The sequence below is a fragment of the Hetaerina americana genome, unplaced genomic scaffold, assembly GCF_022747635.1.
Source record: "Hetaerina americana unplaced genomic scaffold, ioHetAmer1.1.p SCAF_7, whole genome shotgun sequence".
Classification (NCBI taxonomy): Eukaryota; Metazoa; Arthropoda; class Insecta; order Odonata; family Calopterygidae; genus Hetaerina; species Hetaerina americana.
Genome location: NW_027287316.1, coordinates 1 through 25,293, shown reverse-complemented (window position 1 = coordinate 25,293; position 25,293 = coordinate 1). Strand labels below are relative to the sequence as shown.

Here is a 25,293-nt window from a genome sequence, read left to right as displayed (position 1 = left end):
TAACCCCCTCATCCCTTACCCTTTCCTTCTGGTGCTGCACCCCCTGCCACACACCTTTTTGGTGGCTCGCAGGGTATTGATGTAGAATACCAAGCCCAGTGGTGTATGAAATTCACTCATTAACAAGGTACAGGTAAATTCCTTCATGACTGCCAGTTCCTGTGGGCCACATGTGGTTTTCCAGGAAGATGTTTCCTGAAAAGTCACACAGCTTAGAAGAAGCTGAGGTTACCCATAGGCATCACCTGGAATAGTTCCCGGGTCCCACTGCTAGCAGCCCAGCACTCCACCCATTGGACTACTATGACCCCAGTTACAATTTACATAATTTTTAACCAGCTAATACTTAGGTGTTTTTAAGTAGTACAGTATTTAAATACTCTACATAAAGGGTCGAAATAATACACCGTCAGTTTATAAAATCTTTAATACTTTAACCCGTATTTAAATTGTCAGCATTTTAAATAATGCTACAGCTAAAAAGAATGGCAATAATAGCATTTTAAAATTTAATGAAAAGCAGAGTAGATAGTTGGGATGAGGCACTTTTGGGAGCCAGTTACTAAGGCTTCATGATCCATTGCACAAACTTACCTTTCACTTGCCTGCTACATGCAGACAGGAGAAGAGCACTGCAGTTTAAGGTCTGGAGGCAACGCATCCAACCTTGGCCCAGACGCAAAATTTCTTACCCTTGCTTATCCAATGGGAAGTCATGCTCAAGTGAGGCTAGGCCTTGTTTAAAAGTGAGTACACATCCAGAAATAGAATGGGTGAAGCTTAGATGTAATGCATACTTGGAGGTAGGATCCTTGATTTTATAGGATGGCGTCAGAGGTTCATCACGGAAGCAAGGCGTTGAATCCGTCCAATCTCGGAGGCTGCGGCTGGACCCAGCATTTGAGGGACTACTGGGGGCATGTCTTCGGTCTAGCCCTCGTTCACTCCGACTTGATGAGGACCCACCAGATGCATCCCGCTCCCTAGCTCGGTGTTCATCTCTCCTCTCACGTTTTCTTGCTTCAGATGCAAAAAACATCATCATCTTACTTTCCATCGCCAATTAAAAGAGCACAACATTATTATGAAATTATATTTCACTACTCCAAAATTATAATCCAAATCTGAAGACCAACACTAGATGCTGTGGGAGTTGTTTCCAAATATATGTCCAGCCGTGAGTAATCTGACTGCTGACTACTGTTTCTCCCTGCATTTCCACGTGTACCTCCTCCTCTGCTAATGTTTGAACCATGTGTTAGTTAGTATGAAACCCTGCTGGAATCTTGCCCTACAGATCCTGATTGCTTTCCCTCCACAATTACAAATTATCCCTAAATTATACGCCAGTTTCTACATCCTCCCATTTCTTTCTTTTCATACAAATGCATTCCAATCCTCCTCACTATTAGCTCTTCCCTTCCAGACACATCTCCAATGAATTCTTGTTTGACTTGATGGGGACCCACCGGATGAGTCCCTTGTTTGGCGTTCATCTCTTCTCTCACATTTTCTTACTTACGATGCAAATCTCCCTTTCCATCCCCAGTTAAAAGATCATAACAAGAATGCTCTGGGGAAATTACTCGAGGGGCAGTGTTGATCAGCAAGGAGGAACTGGCTGATGGGCCCCACATCCCTTTTGGGATCCCTACTGCCATTGATCAAATGAATGATGAATTTATTTTACCTTGAGAGAAAACTACAATCAAGTTGTTTCCAAAATATACAAAAACTTAATTAATTTACACACTGACAACTTGAGGCACAGAAACCATAGACATCAGTTAATGGTTTCCGGCGTGACTTTATGGGATCGATTCATCTTGGAAATGAAAAATGATAACTTTGTGATTCCACAGAATTTTTATTGTGATACGACCCGGGTTTCGACGCTCAACGTCATCTTCAGGTAACAACTCTACAAACATCCATCTATATATACAACATTTGGGTGGGGGGCGGGGAGGTGAGAAGGTGGGGGAGGGAAGTGGGGAATGATGGTTGGAGGGAAGGTTAGGAAGCGGGAGGAGACCCCCTATGGGGAGCACTCCTCTTAATGGCGGAGGAATGTGGGTGGGTTTTAAACGGTTCATAACAAAATGCAACGCCTTTTACATATCTTTGAGGTCAAGGGAGAGTGTTGGGGGGGAAATGAAGGGGTTTTTTACCCTCATTAGCCCAGGTATCGAGCAGACGTAGGTTTAAGAGAGGCGAGTGGGAGGTGTACAAAAGGTCGTTAACAATGTTCTCTTTTGAGCGTACGCTTTTTAAAATTTTGAGCTGCTCCAAAGCATCCAGTCTAGGTCTCTTCCCTTCCACATGCAAAATTTCAAACTTGAAGTCACTACTATGGTCATTTTCCAATAAATGTTTTGCAAAAAGTGACGTTGACTTTTTGTTCTTCATGCAGGCTTGGTGCTCCTTCATCCGTTCTTGAAATTTTCGGCCTGTTTGTCCAACATACACTGCGTCACACTCACAGCTTAACTTATACACTCCACTTTTTTCACTTTTGGGAATTTTGTCTTTCGTGTGAGAGAGTAGGTTCCTGAGGTTTGATTTATTGTAGTGGGCTATTTTAAATTTATCTTTTGGTAGTTTTTTGCAAACTCTCCTTTTTCAGAAATCTGTACCTGCTCCCATCATCTTTGAGCTATGTGGACTCTTGAAGACAGGTATTTCGCAAAATTATTTTAAGTTCAACGGTCAATATTTTGAACAACCCAATGGCCTAGCCATGGGTTCGCCTTTGTCCCCCCTACTGGCAGATACTTATATGGACCATTTTGGAAAGAATCTGTTCTCCTCTGGTAATTATCTGATTAAAAATGTATTGTGTTGGCACCGATACGTGGACGATATCTTTTGCGTGTGGGTAGGTTCCAAAAGGCAACTTGAAATTTTCCATTCTTTTCCAAATTCATTAAATCACAATTTGGTATTTACGTGCGAAATAGAAGATAACAACTCCCTCAATTTCCTTGATTTAAATGTTTCAAAAATGAACAACCACCTAGAGTTCTCCATCTTTCGGAAAGATTCTTATTCGGACCAAGTGATTCACTTTGACTCAAGGCACTGTTTTTCTCAAAAGTTAGCCGCCTTTCACTCCATGATTCACAGGTTAGTGCACGTTCCCATGTCTCAAAAGAATTAGCTACAATGAAAACAATAGCTAGAAACAATGGTTATAAGGAGAAGCTCATTGATAATTTGTATTTTAATAAACTTAATCAACTGGCAGTCAGAGCCATTTACAAATCCCAACCGCGACAAGATTCTACTGCCAAATGGCGTATAATCCTATATCTAGATCGCATTACTAGGAGAATTTGCAAAAAATTACCGAAAGATAAATTTAAAATAGCCCACTACAATAAATCAAACCTCAGGAACCTACTCTCTCACACGAAAGACAAAATTCCCAAAAGTGAAAAAAGTGGAGTGTATAAGTTAAGCTGTGAGTGTGACGCAGTGTATGTTGGACAAACAGGCCGAAAATTTCAAGAACGGATGAAGGAGCACCAAGCCTGCATGAAGAACAAAAAGTCAACGTCACTTTTTGCAAAACATTTATTGGAAAATGACCATAGTAGTGACTTCAAGTTTGAAATTTTGCATGTGGAAGGGAAGAGACCTAGACTGGATGCTTTGGAGCAGCTCAAAATTTTAAAAAGCGTACGCTCAAAAGAGAACATTGTTAACGACCTTTTGTACACCTCCCACTCGCCTCTCTTAAACCTACGTCTGCTCGATACCTGGGCTAATGAGGGTAAAAAACCCCTTCATTTCCCCCCCAACACTCTCCCTTGACCTCAAAGATATGTAAAAGGCGTTGCATTTTGTTATGAACCGTTTAAAACCCACCCACATTCCTCCGCCATTAAGAGGAGTGCTCCCCATAGGGGGTCTCCTCCCGCTTCCTAACCTTCCCTCCAACCATCATTCCCCACTTCCCTCCCCCACCTTCTCACCTCCCCGCCCCCCACCCAAATGTTGTATATATAGATGGATGTTTGTAGAGTTGTTACCTGAAGATGACGTTGAGCGTCGAAACCCGGGTCGTATCACAATAAAAATTCTGTGGAATCACAAAGTTATTATTTTTCATTTCCATAGACATCAGGTTCATATTACGGTCTCTTCAAAGGCCACCTGTCAGCCAGCCAGTTTTTGATAAATTTCATTCCAAGATGCAACGTCAAGCCCTTCTCAATGGGCAAGGCAATGGCTAATGGGTCGTTGCACGTGGGCAATGAACGTGCGATCTCATCCCTGAAGGAACAAATCCTTCACCCTTGTAGATTAGATATCAAATACAAGCGGTGACTTTGACTGCCAACTCCCAATCAATGAAAAGGAAATATTAAGTGCTTGGAATGATGAAGATGTGTGCCGCACTTTCAATAGCTGCACGTCACAAATGACCTGCAGGAGGGTATACCAAGTGATAGGATTGCTAATGGTAAATATGTAAATTAGAGATTTAGCATGGATAAATCAAAAGAGGTCCACCAAGAAATTTACACACATGACCTCATTCTGTGACATGCAAAAATATTGTTTATTTCTGAATTCTCCCAAATATTCAACCCAAAAGTTGCTTTGCTGAGCAATAGAAGAGCACCATAGATGTAGAATTCACACAATCAGAGAACGGGTTCAGTTTACTTTCCCTGAGTCCCAGGATTATCTATTTTCCAAATAGCCACTGCTTGAGAGAAGCCAAGGATATTCACTCCCGGCCATGACCCAGAATTAAATCCAGGTTCTCCAATCAACAGTCAAGCATAGTAAATAATTATTACAGAATGAACTTAGTTGATTCAATGAATTTCAATTAGAATAACCCCACAGTGGCATTCCCGGAAATATTGTAAAACAATGGTTCTTTGCACTCAAATATTTTGACCAAAACCCAATCAGCGTTCTTTCTTTTGATTGATTGAGACTTGTTCCTTCAGGGATGAGAACCAAGAGACCACAAACTCCTCGCCCACGTGCAACAACCAATTATCCATCGCCTTGCCCACCGCGGGAGGCTTGGCGGGCACATACGGCAGTCGGGTCTTCCTTTGACTAGGTCATCTGACGCCACCAAGCTCAGCATCCCGTTGACTGGGCGGTATGGTTTCCTCATCACTGGAATAGAAAACTACGGCAAAAAATAGCCTAATCTGTCATACATCAAACTCATTACTGGTATGCAACACCCAAATTGACGTTATGATAAATGCCAAACTAAATGAAGATCAATTTGCTTTCCAAAAGACGACAGGAACTCGCAAAGCACTTCCGACACTATGAGTGTTGATTGAGATGAGATTCATTGATAATTGAAGTTCAGTACCGCACATGACCACGGACGATAGATCACCACCAAGTCATATGCGAAGATTTTGGTGTAGATACTTCAACCTTTTCCAATTGAAAAGATTTCCACAGAGCTCCACACAAGACTTTTTCTTACAACCTGAATTCATATAAAACTTTTATTGATATTGAAATAGGAAACATTCATTTAAACACGAAAAGTGAAGAGTCAGGCGTGATGTTGTGGAATCAAGACATAATAAGAACTTCATTGCAATTTTCCACAGTTAAAACTTTATATTTATTATTTAAGTTCTTATACATTTAAACAATTCAACACAGTGGAAATAACATTTAGAAATAGGTTTACTTGAAACCTGCATATAAATGAAATGTATTCACATGCTCTGAGGGCAGGGGAGAAGAAGTCGAGGACCAAAGATGAGTAGCACAATGTGCTCATTGCCTACCCTTCTCAACCTGTATACCCAAGGTGCAACTCTAAGAAATGCCAAAGGAGGTGTGTGTAAGCATGCAAAGAGCATTCACAGCAGAAAGTGTAGACAAATTAGAGAATATATTCTATTGTTTCAGGCTTCACTTCGTGGAAGTATTTAATATCCATACTAAAAAGAAAGACTCGTACTTTTCCACAGATTTTATTATACGGTACAAATAATAAAATCAATCAAATCAAATAATGAAACAATAAAATGTACCGTATAATAAAATCTGTGGAAAAGTACAAGTCTTTCTTTTTAGTATGGATATACAAATTAGAGAGTATATTGGAAGCTATGAATGGAGGGGAATGCAAGACGTGAATAAACAACGAAAAATCAAAGCAAGGCAGTAACAGTAAAGATACAAGAGAAAAAACACAGATGATAAAATATATCAAATACTTGGGGTCAACAATAACCAATTATTCTAGATGCAAAAAATACAAACATTGAATATCAATACAAATATTGCCATGGAATTAAGGGAGAAATTACAATTTAAAGTTGCACGGAGCACAACTTCAAAAGGATGTGAAACAAAAATGAGAGAGAAGGATGGAAGAAAGACAAAGAATGGATGCCTTTTAAATTGGAGTCATCAGTGAATATTATTAATAACTTGCATAGAGGTGAAAATGAACATGTGCTTGAAAGAAAGAAGGAGGAGGGGGGATATTATGAAAAATTCTCTTCATTATAAGAGAGCTAAGAATGTTAATACCTTTTAAGCATCTGATATCTGTGTGCTGTGCTCTCTTCAATAACCACCCTGATTATGGCCAGGAAATCCAGGTTTCAAGCCCCTTGATATGATATAGATTTTTATACTACACAAAAAAGGCTCTCAGGATATTAAAGCCCTCATCACGTCAGCTTAATAGAGCAAACATTTTTAATGATACAATATAAATGTATCTTTATTGAACACTTTTTATGTGAAAGATAATCTCCAATTATTCCCTACAAGTAATGAATTGCATGACTACAACTCAAAGCAAATATTGTCTATCTATTACCCTGCCTACAGCAGGTATGCATGGTGGATGGCGAGTCTAGTTGGACAGTGCTAGGTAGGAGAGTGCAATGGGCATGCCCACCATCACCTGATCTTTTCAATGCTGTTTTGGAGGTTAAAGTAAAGGAGGCATGGGGAGGGCTGGAGGCAGGAGTGAAATAGTTGGGGAATTCATTAAATTAATTAGAATTGTGGATGGCCAAGCAGTCAAGGGGTTACAATAACCGCTGAGCACATTACAAAGCCAGTACCAAAGGTATGGGATGAAGATCAATGCACATGTCAACAAAACAAAGCTCTTTGAGAAGCAGAAAGGATAAGTTAAATGTTGAACTAGGAGGGCATAAAATAGAGCAGGTACACCAGTTCACCTATCTTGGAAGTGTTTTGGACCAAAAGGGTCAAAGTAGTCGGGGCATCAGAAAAGTAATTGCAGGAGGCAAAGAAGCTTTCACAAGCAGGAGGGAATGGAGAAAATTGATGCTGAATTAGAGTGTTTAGAAATGATCAACAAAACTTAGATGCAGAGAATGGCTTGCTTGGCAAATAAACATTATCTCTGATCACTGAAGCAAGATAGGCATAGCTTAGAGGTTTTTGAAATGCGTGAGCAGAGAAGGATGGAGACAGTGCACGGGAGGGGAAAAAGCAAAGGAGTGTCGTGCACATTGATAAAAGAGGAGAGGCTGTTGCTAGGAGAATTCCAAAGAAGGCAGGAAAGCAGCAGACACAGAGCATTCTAATTTGGGATGGAATGCTAAGAACTGTGACAAGGGGAAGAAAGAGCATTTCGCAGGTGAGGTAGGGAGAAAAAAGGATGTCCAAAAAAAGGGAGGTAGAATGTACATGGAGATGAAGGTGGGTTTATGCTGACCGGGAGTAAGACTGTGTTTTGTTAAGTGAGGCTACGAAATATAAGGGTTTGAAGTTTGTGTCAATCCAAAACCTACCTTAAGAGGTTAACAACCATTTAATAATAATCTGTTAATCAATGTAGACTGACAGAATCCCAACATTCCATGACTAATATAGGTATCTAAGTATTTATTCACTTTCCAGTGTCTGCAAGACTTTATAATTTTGCCAAATTCAAGTTGACTATTCACACAAATATCTAGCATATTGTACTTAGTTGATATTTTTCTCATACTGATACTGGATTCGTCTCCTGATGAGCAATATACCTTCATGTTTGTATTTTTCTCCTGGATGACTTCAATTGTATGGATACGTAGTAACCAATAAAATAGTCATTATTACTGTAATGATAGAAGACCAGAGTGAAAAGAAGAGCATACCACATTGAGGCATGATAATCTCATATGGAATGCATTCAAGGCAATACTCAACAGAACATAGGACTGGCACAAGTGAGGAAGGAGGCACAAACAGCATTTTACATGGAAACAAAAAGGAAATTTGAGAAAAGGGATGGGTGTAGATTTACATTAACACCCAATTAATGAATGCCAACTCAAAGAGAAGATTCACAGTTACTCTGAGATACCTACTAATAACTAAATTTCATATGTCAATTAATGGTGATTATTGACGAGTATTTTTGAACTACGGACATGCTATCAATTCTAGCTAGTAGCAGCAATCTACAACTTTTGCAGAAACTGTTCACAGTTATGGGTAAGCATTTGGAATGACAGCAGGAGTGATGTGCAATATAATGCCATCAGGTTCATCTTTGTAGAAGGGCATCTTGAGGAATTAGAAAACTTTATAAGTCACCAAACTTGAATTTTCTAACTTTCATCTAAAGACATCACGTATACACTCATGATGAAACTGGTCATGCCAAAATAAAGCTTGGTGATCACCCAAGTTTTTTCAATACCTCAGTTGTAATTTGGCCTTTGATCATGATATACAAAATACATCACATTACTCCCAAATTTAAGGTTAGCCATGATACAATAAAATCAACATATAAAGGGGAAAAGTTTACCTCTATCATCTGAATATCCAACTCGACGATGAGACCTGCTGTGATATCTTTCACTGCGGTCATCTCTTCCATTTTTATCCCTCTTCCTTCCATCCTTTTTCGAAGACGATGCCATAATCCCCCTCTCCCTGTTTCTCTTCATGTGTTCCACCAACCTTTGTCTGGCTTCATCTGATATACCACCAGTGTGGGTCGGTGTCTCAATATGTGACTCTCGGTAATGTCTCCCATAGGATTAAACGAGAAAATGGCATTATATTTACAGGCATTACTACAAGATTTAACAATAACAATTATCAATACATTTCCCAGTCCGTAAATATGGTGCACATTCATACATAAAAACACAAAAATGAGACACATCGATCATACAAATCAAAATTATGAAATTACAATATTTACTTATAAAAGCACACACACATGGAGGTAATGTAAACATGGAAATACGCTTAACATTCGGTTAGGTAGAAATTACTGTGGAGCTGTACTTCCAGAATTTCGTTTACAAAATAGAACATTATTTTTGAATAGGTTTGAAAGCTTTTTCTTGTAATCAGTAAAGTTTGCTTTATATCTGACACCATGGTGAAGTTTATCAAATAACTTTAATCCCAAGGCTTTGGTCCCATGAGCATGTCCTGACAAATGGGTGGGGTGCGTCATTGTGGTTCCTTACAAGATTCAAGTTATCCAAAATTCAGTCCAAACCACTACCTTCATTTATCTACCAATAGCCATTACATTGAGATAAAGATCAGAGGATCAACCAGGATAAGGTTGGATATCAGTCAGAAAAGATGAAATTCAAATTATCTACTTTCTTACAATTGTGAAATTTGGATAGCAATGATGGGATAAAAGGTGAAATTTGGCTTTGCAGTGCGCATAATTTACCCCACGTGTATATAAATCGGTTAACTTTTGGCATAAGGGTAACTCAGGAAATAAATTTGAGCATAATTCCTTTCAAAAGGCATAGCGATGATTCTAAAAGATTGAGCCTTCAAGTCATATGAGCACGCAAGTGCTTGAATATAATTTATACAGTAAAACAATTTTTCGGTCAATATTCACCGGTCATTGTGTCGCTTTTTCTTTTGTAATTCTTCGCTGCCGTCGGCGGATGATTCATCAATTCTATACACATGTTTTGATTTTTCTAATTCCATTTCTCCCTCCTTCTCTTTTTTCCTCAAAGCTAATATAAAAAATGCATTAATCATCTCAAATACATTACGAAAAAGTCAAATAATCAATCTAATATTAGTCAAATAATCAACATACCTGCTAATTTATCCAATCCTAACAAAGACTGACGAGGCATTGGTGTTTTAAATGTAGGATCACTCACATTCTGTTTTTTCTTGATTATTAGCCCACCTACTTCATTCATGCTTCCCTCTAATCTATAAACTTCTGTATCGTCTTCTTCCATTTCTTAATCAATTGAATATTCCTACAATTCTAGCCTCCTAGAGCTGTTGATTATTTACATTCAATTCCCAGACATGCGAGAATAACAAATGAAGCGCAAGTGGGCGAAAGTGCTCATTCTGACTAAACTGACGTCGGTTGCCTAGATGCGTGATCAGCTGGCCACTACGGGGGCTATTTTGAACCGTGATAAACACCTAATGATGGAGTGAGCAATAAGGATGTTACTGGAATTTATAGAAACATAAATTTGCTATTATATATCATAAAAATATTTACTCAATAATTCGTCAATATATCGGAACATATGCATTATTTATTCAGTGACCAAACAAATGTAATTGAAATGGGACAGCAGCGAACTACTATGTAGAACGCCATCAAAATTACAAAGCATTTCCAAATGGCCTTAATTCCTTCAGTATAAAAATCAACTGAGAATTATATTAATATAATGTAGCACACATTTTAGCCTACATAACCATACATGGTGGCATACGAAGCGTTAAAATAAAACTTCAATAATCACCACTAAAAGATGTTATTGAAAATCTTTGTCTTGGCGAACGTATATTGAAAAAGAAACAAAGTCTGTTGCTTCCAAACTTCATCGACCCTGGAACACGCTAATCATTCTTACCTCTGAATTCTCTAATATATGTTTTTAAGGCATCCTTCGGAGTTTGAAATATACATTAAAGAAGCCATTCTTGGCCACAACATTGCTTTGAACTTGACTGGAACGAAGCGCTAAAAATATTCATCGTAAATACTCTTAAAACCACCAAAGAAATTAAATCTAAATCCAAGCACTGGATGGCTTGCTTCCATGAGTCACATTCACCAAATAACCTTTTATTTGCAATAGGATTAACTAGAAAGCAATTATTCAATTGAATCAGTAATATCCCCACAATGTTAAAAATTAACTAACATTTAAATCTTTATTAGGCAACAGACAACGAAAGGAAAAAAATCTAGCAATAGCACATGAGTTTGCAAAAGTAAGTTCATCAAAACATTTTAAAATACCACTTCCAAGATAAAGAATGAAACATCTAGTTACGAATAACAAAAATTTATTACCAACCAGTCAATATAACTTAAATCAGCCAATTAAGAGTAATTTAAACAGTTCACGGCATATTTATCACTTTTCTGGTGATACAATAATTTCATACCCTTTCAGGATGTTGGTGTTCAGAACAACTTGGATCACAACAAATAATTCAAATGTAACGCCACACTGCCATCGTTAGCAGCTTCATGGAATACATTGTGAAGTAATGTAACGGGAATATCCAAATCACTTCAAAATAAATTATCATTAATGATTTCGCTACACGGGCGATTAATGCACTTTCTAGACGAATCAGTTAACTGTCAGGGTTTCTTTCATTTATCAACCATTTTCACACTGTACAGAATCACAACTGTTGCTCCAAAATATACAATTTCCAACTCCACTGTAACAAATTAATGAAACAGAAGCCAAAAATAGGAGACTGCAAATTGTACATGGTTTTCTTTCTAGAAAAAAACCAGTGAGGTACAGCAACATGAACATAACATGAGTTTGCATCAAAGCGGGGTTCACTGGTTTGGGTATTAATAGCACTGGAATTAACCACTGCAGACAATACATTCTGACTTGTTGCACCAAGCCACGGATAAATTGTTGCAGAGGAAACAAATCCTCAACCACAACGCAGCTCACTCCAAATATACCTATTGAAGAGAATGACGTAATTCTAAAATGAATAAAGTAATTTGGTACAGTATGGCCAACATAAAAATTACACTCATCGAAATTGTATAGACAGTCTATGCTCGCTGACACCTTTTAAACGCCTAGTAGTATATATACCGTTAGCTATGGTAAAATTTATATTTATTTGGCTAGAGTAGTGTAGCGTAGGGTAATAGGAGAGGAAAAACAGTAAAAATTAATACTGAAGCACAAACAGTATGCGCCGAGGTGTTTGGAAGGACTAATACAACACTTTTTGAGTAGTGTTGTAACGACAGAATGAGTTTGAATAAATTTTAGACGTAGAAAGAAATTTACGGACTAAAATCAAAACTCTTTTCATTGTCATTTTTATATTTTTGGGCTACAATGAAGGAGGAAGTGGCAGACGACTTTCTCTGGCACCAAATGCTTCATGTATTCATTGAAATATTGAGCGTCACAGTGAATGTATATTTTCATCTGACAGCATAATTTTGTTCAATTTATTTGCGCAATTAGTTTATATTGCAATAACTGTATTCCTAATTTTGCTTATTTTATTTAAGAATTATTCATTTTTCTCAAGTTTTCCACATAGTAACATGGAAATTTATTTTACAAATATGCAATATATTTGATGACCAATACAGGAATTGATCAAGTACATTAAAGAAACGTATATAAGGATTTTAATAAATGCGAACTTTAATTTAAATGAACCAACAAGAACACAATATATCTGTCAAAGCAAATATGCCTGGGTCGCATCATTATTAGAACGTTACGGCAATTATTTGAACTTACACATGGAATTAAGTATATTAACACATTCGAAGTCTAAAGGTAGGAACTATAAATTAATTTGCACAAGGAGGAATGCACTGCTGTCATTAATGATGTGAAGTGACTAATTTTCATCAATAAGTTCATATATGTCCCAGTAAATATTTACTTCTGAAAAAAAATTTAAATTATATTGGAAAAAAGCAACACCTGGAGTTATTGTGTGAGCGCTGAGGCTGATGTAGTAATGATAATTTTTATTCTTCTAAGAACAGCACTTCCAAATGTAGGTGTCGTCAAAAGAAAAAAAATACACATGTTTACTACCGTCGTGAAGAGATACACGTGTTATGGTATTACTCTTGGGAAATCGAGTTCAAAATATTCACTCAAAGAATACATGAGGTTTGAAATCAACCAATGTTGTTACATTATATATGTATATATATATATATATATATATATATATATATATATATATATATATATATATATATAATATATATTATTATTAGGTAATCTACCAGTTAAGGTAGGTTTTTGGATGGAGGTAAATACTAATAATTTGTGGCCCCTAGCAAAACACAACATCCTTCTCTATATCAGGTCCCTCTTCAGCTCCGAATACTTCTTTCCTCCCTTCATCCCGTCCAACATCCCTATCCTGTTCCTTCCCTTTCCTCATTTACCTAACATTCTCCCCTCAATTACAGTCTTCAACATCCCGCTGCCGGTCAATACCCCCTTCATCCACTTTTCCTGCCTCTGTTGGTTTGCTCCCAACAAACCCCTCTCTTCGCCCACCATACCAAGTACTTCCTCGTTTGTTTTCTTCTCTGTACGTTTCACCTTCTCCATTCTTCTCCACTCCCACATTTCAAAAGCCTCCAGTCTACGTCTATCCTCCTGCTTCAATGACCATGTTTCCGCGCCGTACATAGCTACACTCCATATCAAAGTTTTTACGAGTCTTTTCTTAACATCCTTACTCAAAGTCCCGGTCATCAACTCCCTCCTTGTGAAAGCCTCTTTGCCTAGTGCGATTCTTCTCCTTACGCCCCTACAACTTTGACCGTGTTGGTCCAAAACACTTCCGAGATACGTAAACTGCTCTACCTGCTCTAGTTTTTGCCCTCCTATTTTAATGTTTAGCTTAGCCTTTTTCTTTCTAGAAAATCGCATAACCTTTGTTTTATTAATATTGATTTTCATCCCATACCTGTCCCACTGAATTTCCAATGCACTCAGCAATGCTTGCAACCCCTTGGCTGACTGACAAACTAAAGCTTGGTCATCAGCAAACCTAACTGATTTTACGAATTCCCCGCCCACTTTCATTCCTACCTCCAGTTCTTCCCATGCCTCTTTAATCATTTCCTTTGCATACAGGTTGAACAGCAACGGTGATAATGGGCAACCCTGCCTTACATCTCTTCCTAACACTGCCCAACCGGACTCCCCGTTCCCCACTCGTACCTGAGCAGTCTGAGACATGTACAGGTTGCGGATTAGCCTCCTTTCCCTCCAATCTATTCCTATTTTCTGCAGGATACTCATTAGTTATTCCCAATTCACTCTATCAAACGCTATTTCGAAATCCACGAAACAGGCAAATACCTCCGGGTTGTGTTCTATATTCCTCTCGATTAATAATCTCATTACTGCAATGGCATCACACGTACCTCTCCCCTTCCTAAACCCAAACATCATCAGATCATCGCCTAAGTAATCATATGCCCTTTTCTCTATCCTTTTGTTTATGATCCTTAGAATAACTTTAGCTGCGTGGGATGTCTAACTCATTGTCCTGTAGTCCTCACATGATGTAGCCTTTCCTTTATCAGAATAGGAACTAAAACTGATCTCACAAAGTCTTCTGGCCAGATTCCTTCCTCATAAATACTACGGATCAGCCCATATAGCCTCTTCCTCCCACATTTTCCTAAGCATTTCAATAGTTCCTCGGGAATGCTATGCACCCCCACGGCCTTATTTAGTTTCATCTCCCTTAACGCCCTTTCTATCTCATTGTTTAGTATGCCTGGACCTAAGCTATCTTCCTCTACGTCATGTTCCTTTTCAATGTCTAACTTTGTTTGTCTAAGCTCTTTACTATACAGTTCTTCTATATACTCCATCCATCTCTCTTGGATATTTCCTGCGTCAACTATTACCTTACCCGCCTTTTCCATCTATACGTTGCTCTATGTTTGTGGATGGTAATCTAACCCTGGACGTTCGTGTACCATCTCGGAATTCTCCAAAGAGATTGTGTACTAGTTTCCAAACAAATTTCACATGCGAGATCGGTTTTTCATTTTTTCTTTGTTGGCATTCTTTATACTATATAAATGAATTTACAACACTTACCTGAAGCCCCCAGAAAAACAATTTACGCCACCATTTTAGAGTTTTCCTCATGAAACAGCTGCTTTCAAATTCTTTGGAATACTTATCCATCATGAGGAGGGAAAATCATTCAGATTGAGCAACTACTAGCTGGCAAAGCATTCGTCCAAAGGGAAAGCATCTGTTGTAAGAGAACCTTCTGTCATTAGGGAAAACACCTGCGTTATGCTTCTAGAAATGTAAATAAGCCTCGGAGACTAAGATAAGGAAGGTTTTTTCACCACAGGAGGATGATGCAGCCTCAAAAAAGCACGACTCTAGGAAAAGGCCTAAGGTTCGTGTTTTACTATGAATATAATAGATCATATCTTGGACCCTCCTACTCAAGATTCCTGACTATGCAATGGATAGGAAAAGAGCAGGCAGAATGTTTGATGAGACAGCGGACACTAGGAAGAAAAGGAAATGAAAGAGTCAAAACTAGAAAGCAATGAACTAAGGATCAGCTGACTGAGGTAACTTTACATTCTGGCGATCTTTTTTCAGGCACCGATAATCTCTAAAAGCCATTGCTTTACATTTAGCTGACTTCCAAATAACAAAAAGCAAACAATACAAATGAAAAAGAACTTACAACACAGTAAATAGATAACAAAAAACATCTGCATTGGTGGTGGCATCCTTTAGGAGATGGCATTTATGTTGACGACGACATCATGGGTCGATACTATTCATTTATAAAACAAGACATGCTATTAATTAAGCTTTAACTTTCCTTTTCCATTCATGCAGATGATTACAAGAAAAGTTATTGGAAAAATAGACAAAAATCCCAATTCCCCTCGTGGTGAAACTCCGTGTCGAGTGTGGCTCGACATACGAGCTGCTGCCGTTGCTCACCGTGTCGAGTCACACTCGACATCCGAGTGCAAAAGGTTAATATTAGCAACCACTTCCAATATTTCAGATGGAGTGACCCACTTCCAATGTAAAGTTTCAGTAGGAGCAGATCTATTGAGGCAATCTTTAATATCCAGAGTGGAGTTACGGATTTTACAGAGAGCAGTGTCTAAGGAACTTGTGAAGAAGTTATTAAATTCAGAGGGATGTATTGGCGTATATTTTGTTACATTAGTTGAGGGACCTATTTTCCTTGTGATTGATCGGGTAGCTTTACATTTATTTTGGGAGCTGTCAATAAATGCCCCATTGGCATTGCGTTTGGCCCATGTTAGCTTCTTATGATATTCCCCTTTGAGCTCACTGTACATTTTAAGGTTAGCATCAGTTGACTTCCTTTTAATATCATAATAGTTCCCTAGCAGATTTTCTCTTAACTGTACAATTTCAGGTGAAAACCAGTTGTTTTGTTAATTAATTAGCTTAAGCTAAATTAATGTTGGTGGGAATGATAGAATATTGAAATGAATATTACAAAGAACAGGTTAAGTTCTGTAGACCATTATCTGAAGTGAGTAAGGACACCCAATCTAATTTGGTGAGATGTTTGAAATTCACCCTTCGACTTGGAGTAATTAGTCATGCAATTGTAGTTTCTTTACTCTTCAGAACTGAAGAAGCATCCAAGGTACTTAAGGCAAAGCACTAAGAAAGGACATTGGCCTGAAAATGAACTGTGATATTGATGATGTATTGATGATGAAATGTAAGTAACAAGGACGTACCAAGTAATATTGGGATATAATTTTGTGTAAAATGCTAAAAAATTTAACAAATCGATCAACCGTCTAACTAAGCATCAATTGGGACTCATTGCTCATGTACACCCACTGAAGTTGTACCTCATAACTTTTATAATATCCTTTATTGTGCTATTGATATTTGTACCAAGTTTTAAACCTATCACTCCAAACTATCTTCTATTGCTTAGTAATCAGGTAAAAACCATGGATAATAACAAAAAAACTTACCATGATCAATTTAAGAGAACAGGCTTTATGGAAATCTACATTAACTCTGCAACTTAAACAGCAGGGTCGACAGATTTATTTACTCAAAGTTACAATAATTGTGTTTTAGATGTAGTAACTTCCTAGCTTGAAATTATGAATTCTTTCTAGAAACTCATTCATACCTTACAAAACTATCTAAAACTCATAAATGATGACTTCTGGTGATTCTATTTCGAACAATCTTAATGATTATGTAATTTTGTTCACCATGTTTTTCTCTAGTATTTTCAATGGTACCAAAATAAAAGAGATTTTTAGTATAATTAAGACAAATGTCATAACATTGTAATTTGTCCCAACCATGTTTTTATAAACTAAGAAATCTGAGTATTCATAAGCACATCAATCCCAATTGTATTCCATCTGTCCTATTAAAATCATGCCATCAATATATTTTTTATCCTTCATCGATCTTTATTAATTTTAATTATTATTTTATTGGTCATTAGGCAGGCCTCATTAAACAGAACACATTGGCAGACATATGACACACATTGGCGCACATATAATACATGGCAGAACATCGGGCATAAGCATGTCGGGAAATCATATCAGTTTTTCTAAGCATAAAAAATTTATTCACTTAGTACAGAGCTTTAGAGGCTAGCTGTGAATACAAGGTTTATTGATATTTTGCAGAACTAGTTCTTCTAGCAGTTGCATAAATAATTTTATACTTAGGGGCAGTGCTGCAAAAGAACATGTAACTGTCTATATGACATTTTTTTATAATAAGGGCAGAATAGCAGAGCCCCAGATTTCCAGGCCATAATTGAGATGACTGTTAAAGAAAGCAAAGTAAATGGACCCTAGGTGCTCTGCAGGCAGTAATAGACAGAGTTGTCTTCATGGAAATAGCTCTTTTGATGATCTCCTGCTGATAGCATTGATATAATGTATCTACAATATGTGAACTATTTATAATATCGGACATGTAAAAAAATTTTAAAAATCCAACAGTACTGTCTAATACCCTAATCAAGGGCATTAATGTGTTCATAGTGGAACCATTAGCAATGTTACTCAACTTATGTTTTCCAGAATCACAGTATGGCTTTCCATCTGGGAAATCTATATTAAATGAAAAACACCATGTATCTTTCCACTGTTCTTTATTTTTTTATTACCAGTTTCAACGCTTAGGCATCATCAACAGGTACAAATTAGTCAAGTGGTATTCCATTTACCTGTATATACCATTCTTGTGGGGGAAGGGGTGGGTGAGATAGGGGGGAAAGATGAGGGGTTGTGATCGGTGCTGATGCGAGGGAGGAGAGGGGTGCTAAGCATCTGGGAAGGCAACTTGTGGGGTTCACAGCAGGGGAAGGGGAGAAGGGTAGTAAGGTCTTTACATGAAGGATTGGGATGCTTCCAGGATTGGGGAGAAGTATTCAAACAATAAATCAGATCAAATGACCCTTTTTCAAATTCTTTCCGATTCCCAGCTCTTTCTATTTGTCCATCCTCCTCCCTTTGTCCATTTTGTGAATCAGTTCCGGGTTGAAATCACTCCCATGATTTTCTCCCCACCGATGCTTGGCGAAGTGAGATTGCGCGAGGTCATATTTCCTAAAATAGCATTCATGTTCCTTCACTCATGTTTTCAATGATCTCCCTGTTTGGCCTGTGTAGATAGCACTAAAGTCCTTACAAGTTGACTTATAAATGCCACTTTTATCTTGTTTTTACACTTTGTATTTCGTAGTATTCATGAATGATTTCAAGTTGTTCGCATTGTAAAAATTTATCCAAAATTGTTTCCTAGGGAAGAGGTTGGCTACCTTTTGTGAAATCAACTAATAATAAGGGAGTCTACTTCGTTTGTAATCTTTTGCATTCATATTAACTGGTTTAAGCAAAAGATTGTTTCTTCGAAGGGAACATTTTCTGAGTAGTATTTTTTCTATTACATTTTCTCTGTACCTCGTTTTCTTTGCAATATCTTTTATCATCTTCAGCTGAAGAACAAAATTACTTTGAGAGAGAGGTATGCCTAGCAGTCTATTTATCAGGAAATGAAAAGTGGATAACTTTTGAGATGTGTGATGGAGGGTGTTGAAGGGGATGATGTGGTTTGTGGTGGTGCTTTTACAAAAAATCATAAATACAAAATCCCGTCCCTTTTTCGATACTGTTTTTTCTAGAAAATTGAGTTTCCCATCATGTTCTTTCTCACATGTGAAATTGATTTCTTCGCATCGGGAATTTAAAGTGTTCCCAAAATTGTCTAATTGTCTTTCAGTGCCTGTCCATATTTCAAAGATATCATTTACGTAAAGAAACCAACAGTGAATGTTCTTTGTAAAAAATGGGTGACTGCTGAATATTTTTTCCTTCAAAGTTGTTCATGTAAAGGCCAACAAGGAGTGGTGATAAAGAGGGCCCAATCGCTAATCCTTCCACTTGTCTGCAGTATTCATTGTTGAACTGGAAATAATTTTGTTCAACACACAATCTCAATAGTGACATGAACTCATTGAGGAAGGTTGGTTTGGCCCCAGCACTTTTTCCGCCACTACCAATGCTTCAAAAACTGGGATACTTGTAAAAAGGTTTGTGACATCAAATGGTACTAGGATATATTTGAAGGGCGGGAGACCTTTTTTGGAGAGCTGTGTAAAGAATTAACTGGAATTTTTTGCTCCTAACTTTGGTTGGAAATTTCTGAACTCTGAAGAGGGTGTTCAAAAGGGAGGCTAGCTTCCTCATGGGGGCAGATAAACTGGAAATCACTGGCCAAATTGGAATATTTTCTTTATGAATTTTCAAAAGTCCAAAATCCTGAGAGCCCTCAGATTCATCACTTTGCTTTGTAAATTTCACTTTGTTTAAGGACATTGGGGGTGGTTTTTACACACCTTATAACTATTTTTTGTAATTTTGTGGCGGCGTCATTTAGGAGTTTCATAATTTTTTCACTGCTGATGAAGTCATAACACTTGTTTATTTAGTCACTTCTATTCATCACTACTGCTGTGTTGTCTATAGAAAATCTACATCTGCTTTAAATATTGATGACACCAATTCTGTGCAAAAATGTGAACATCTAGATGATGCAAAGGTATGATCTAGCACTACCCAAAGACAGGCTAAGAAATGTTTTGATGTAAATAATTTACATTTAAATACTAAAAAAACCCTACTAAATACTAAAAATAATACAATGTAACTGCTAAAACACTAGGAATTTACATTGATACAAAACTTAACTGGAAGACCCACATCAGTCAGATCTGTAACAAACTGAGTAAAGCTGTTAATATGCTAAGAACGCTCAACTTTCTCATTTCAAGTGAGTATCGTTCAACACTCTACCATGCCTTCTCTCTATGTTAATTGAATTATGGTATTTAGTTTTAGGGTCATTCCCCACATGTTTAACAAATTTTGCTACTACAAAATAGAGTTGTCATCCCTGCAAACCTTTTTTTATTAGGGATGGAATAATGGTTGTATTTAGTTTATCCCTGATTATCTTTAAGGCTCTGATTCTTGTGAAAGTTAATCTATAAACTTACCATTAAGATCTCAAATCCATAACTACGCCACAAGAGGTAAAGCGAATCAAAATACTACTTATTGTAGATTGTCATCAACTTAAAACACATGCCATAATTCGAACATACAACTGTTTAACTATCTGCCAACTCAGTTGAAAATGGCCTGCATCCAGAACTTCAAGAATAGCATACATACCAGGTTACTTGCTCAGCCATTTTACTCATTCGACGAATCCTTTTACGACACTCTTCATCACATTTAAGAACTGATGTTTAAAGTAATATTCATATTGATGACATTTAATATGATTGTGCCATCTTTCAAAATGAATACAGTGTCATTATTATTATTGTACAAACACTTTTCTAGTTTGACAAATTCCAAAGAAACTGCGGGAGATGCCGCAACAGTAACTTTTAACGGAGTCATCCGCTAATGTGCATTTTAATGCAACAATTTCAGAGCGTAAAAATCATTCGCCTTGACTGGGACTCGAACCTAGTTGTTCATTATCCCTAATTTTTGATGAGTTGGAATTATAACAATATATCATCAAAATTGGCAAGAATAACTATTCCTATTATTATTACTTTTTATTTGCCCAGAGATCACAATACAAAAATACCAGGTGGGTGCCTTACATGATGTAAGGCACGTCAAAAAGGAGTAAAGTCACAGGCTGAATTGAGATACATAAAAGAAATGAAGCTCACAGTTACATAATGTTTGGCACAAACCCAAGAACATTGGCTGTAACATGCACATGCAATATCAAATTCAGAAAAATCATTGATCACCAACATGAATCGGACCATGACCAGAGCTAGAAACTTAAAATATGAACTTACTCGTCGGGAATATTGTTGAGATATTCATCAACCAAGTAGAACAAATTGTGTTGCAGATATCTTTTTCATTTATGCCTGAATGCAGCAGTTCCCTTTGTATTCTTGATACTTTCGGGTAGTTTGTTAATTATCTGATGGCCATTTCATTGGGGTTTAATTTCAATGCTTTAGTTCTTATATTCCCATAATGGATGTAATTCCTTCCTCTGGTGTAATCATGATGATAGGCAGAGTTAAGAGAATAGTTGCCAATGTTATTTTTTATATATACAATTAAAAACATAATGTAGATACATGGGATTGGTAGCAAATTTAATTCATGGAAAATAGGCCTTGATGGAGTATTTTGAGGTTTCCTGGTGATGCTTCTAATAGCTTTCTTTTGCATTTTAAAGATGGTTTGAGAATTAGCAGCTGATCCCCATAATATTATCATTTTTTTTTGTATGATGGTCTCTGGACAAATAAACATTATTATTATTATTATACTGTAGGTTATATTTTAATATATATATATATATATATATTTGAATAACTGATGTCATAGACTTAATACCAGGAAAAATTCTACCAAAAGTTGGGCAAGCCAACATTGAGCCTCTTTCATATTTCATTAATAATTATTTAGTGGAGGGAGTATTCCTCGAGGCATTAAAACCCTCAAAATTGGAGACTAGTTTTTTTATAATTAAGGGGTTAAAATAACAATAATTATACATTTATGTCTCAATTGATTAAATTTAAAGCATGTTTTGCTGAGGTAGACCGGTAAATTTTCCAGATAAAAATAATATCTTGTCTGACTGCCAATTTGTTTTCAGAAATGGCATGCATAATATTATCTCTTCTGACAACTTTTCTACTCACTTTAATGAAAATAAGAAAGGCAATAAAACATGGGGTGATTTGTCATCATTCTTCAAACTTGATATAATACAAGTAGGAACATTGGAATAAAAAGTGTTGCCCATTAAAAACTAGTTTTTTAATCTCAGAAACAGAAACATTGTTGCAATATCCTAGGATGGAATATTAGCAAACTCAGATAGTATAGTATAAGTGGCATTTCTCAAGGTCCAATTGTAGTGCTAGCAGTGGTAATGGAGGCAACCAACAGTCAAGGTCATTAACAAGATTAATACTATGTAAATTGATAGAAGTAAGATGTTCAGGAAATGTGCACACATTACCTGAAGTTGTTTGTTTGAGCACAATCTCTCTATTTAATAAATGACAGTCACTATTACTGTACAAGAACCTCTAAGCCCTATACGGCATGTGAAATTCACACATCAGGGTAGGGCAGCCAGTTCCTTTCCCTGTGCCGGTTATGGTTTCCCAGGAAGACCTGGTACCCGAAAATTCACATAGCTTGGGTGGAGCTGCAGGTGCCCAGAGTGCCTTGCCCGGGAATCGAGCCCGGGACCCTCCGGTCAGCAGTCCAATGCTCTACCCACTGGACTACCGCGACCCACATAAAATAGTCTCTTATGGGGCAATACATTTTTTACCTTCAGCCATCAAAATGTGCAGTAAAAGCAATGAATCAGGTCAAGTAGCACCAACCTGGAATAGATCTATTCTAATTTGTGGATGTCCCATCTTTCTCCCCCTCAGTATTTCCTAACGTCTTGATGCTCACCATTTGTCAGGGAAAATCCACACAAATTCCCTCCCACCTAAAGTTATCACTACCACAATCCCATAAAGACAGGTCATGAACACATACATAACTACAACAATGCATCCTGTTAAAAAGGTCCTTATCATCTGTCATTCATAATAAGACCCCACAAAATATCAAAATTATAGCACCATTTCATTTAAAACAACTTGTTATTTGTCTGCCTAATTGAGTGAACAAATTAAATAATATTATTCAAATGAAATTGGAATGACATTAATAACATTTTGAAATATGAATGTAATATTGCAGTTAACACCATAGGTGCCGCAAATAGGCTCACCTGATCTAGCCCATGAGACTAGGTAGCGAAAATACTTTTAGAAATACTCCTGAGCATATTGAAGAAAAAGCAAGTTTTTGTCAGCCTAAAATTGGCTACATCACATTTATTCTTTCTGCGATACATAATAATGTAATATATCAGATTTGTAATTTCAAATCTTAACCTTATCATTCAAAATATGTAATAAGAGTTTAACAAAGCACACAACACAATATTCGAGCAGGAGACCATAGCAAATGTTTTTAATTATTTAAATAATATTTATAGCTACATTTTTTTAAGTTTGAAGCCTATGTTATCTATCTGAAGCATTAATACACTAGCAGTTGGAAAATATGACAACCTTAATTCGATATTTTCAAGCATGTGAATGTTCATTAAATTTTAAAAGTACATAAAAATTTTACTAAAATGAAGAAGTCAAGTCATCGATAACCCAGCCATACTCCTCTATATCTCAAATTCATTTGGAAGAACTGATAGGTTGTTAATGATATAACGTCAAGTGATGGGCAGTAGTTGGGAGTGACCTCGAGCATTCAAGATGATGATACAAAGTATTCCATGATCAATTATTGTCGATAATTTAAACTGAACATTTTTCACCGCATATAATCATATTCAAACGTTGGTTATCAGCGTCTACAATCAAAACATATCTCAAGGCTTAACCAGTTTGTGACTGTAAAAATATAGCTAAATGGCATGATAGAAACTAATATCAAAAAATATTTAATTAGGATGAGAATCATTCATCCTCGCCGACAGTACGCCAACCTTGTATGATCACCATTAACATAGTGACGGTCACTAGGACTCTTACAACAGATATCACGAATAATTATTTTCAGGAATAATATCATCAGAAAGCGTCTCGTACACCACATATCTAAGACGACTGCTACTGTATAATTTAAAAGCTTAAAAAGAATCTATATAAGTTCAGTGAACTTTCGTTCCATGCAGGACAACTACCTATTAGCAATATTTTAAAGTTCAAAAATTTATCACGGCCTAAGATTGTAGCATCGTGTACTTTGTCAAACAATTTAATTGAAATATAACTGTAGCCAAGGACAACCAGCATCCCCGGGAAAAATATTTTATGAACATGAGAATGTAAGATTTCCGTATCAATGGGTTAAGGTTCTACGTTTACGATGTAATACGTACCTATAATTTGATATAAACCACAATACTACAAAAGATCTGTGAATGTAAATATCATAACGATAACTGTGGCAAAAAAACATTAATGCCGAACCTTAACAATCCACGTCCAATTAACATTGGCGCCGTTACACGGATGAAACACCATTAAATCCCCATTTCAAAAGAGAAATACTGCGTTAAAACAAAAGGACAAAGTAACGTTACTCAACTCATGTGAGAATACAATTTCGCGACAATAAATACTTACACTACGTACTTCTTACAGAAAGTGTGGTATATCGCGCAAAAAACTATACCACTCGATACACATTCCTTCTACATTACAATAGTTGCATTATATTGACAAGAATGAATGATTATGCCCATAAAATCATATAATTTACATCTCAACATGGTCTGGATATGGATTAACTTCACATATTTGGGTTGATTATATTGACGTAAACCAATAAACTTCATAATCGATAGTTCTTTCACTTCAAATATAAATAAAATATAAGAAAATCAAATACGCAAGTCTCTTGATATTATAAACAGGTCTCAACATTACATTGGGGTAATCGTAATATACAAATCCAACGTAAAAATCAACATAAAATATCACAACAAGCAAAACCCTCTTCTGAGTCAACTTCCTTCAACTTTTTTTTCGGGACGCATTCCATCGTTTAATTGCTTATAATTTCGAGAATAATAAAATACTGCTGGATTTCAAGCATCAATAAAATAAATATATGAT

At 36.8% G+C, this 25,293-nt stretch overlaps 2 protein-coding genes across 2 annotated transcripts in view; both read right to left on the bottom strand.

Moving 5' to 3' along the window:
* LOC139696498 (pre-mRNA-splicing factor ATP-dependent RNA helicase PRP16-like) overlaps positions 1–10,291 on the bottom strand; it is an 81,273-nt gene extending 70,982 nt beyond the window's left edge. Inside the window, exons 1-4 of the mRNA XM_071595286.1 lie at positions 10,076–10,291; positions 9,866–9,989; positions 8,792–9,015; positions 798–1,020 (exon numbers count right to left, since the gene is read on the bottom strand). Of these exons, the coding sequence (XP_071451387.1) occupies positions 798–1,020; positions 8,792–9,015; positions 9,866–9,989; positions 10,076–10,226 (722 nt within the window). The 5' untranslated portion in view covers positions 10,227–10,291. The remainder of the gene's footprint in view (positions 1–797; positions 1,021–8,791; positions 9,016–9,865; positions 9,990–10,075) is intronic.
* Positions 10,292–11,143: 852 nt separating this feature from the next.
* Positions 11,144–11,973, bottom strand: LOC139696451 (apoptosis inducing factor BLCAP-like). The gene has a single exon (XM_071595222.1). The coding sequence runs from the start codon at positions 11,868–11,870 to the stop codon at positions 11,628–11,630; it is 243 nt and encodes an 80-aa protein (XP_071451323.1). The 5' UTR covers positions 11,871–11,973; the 3' UTR covers positions 11,144–11,627.
* Between the last annotated feature and the right edge of the window lie 13,320 nt (positions 11,974–25,293).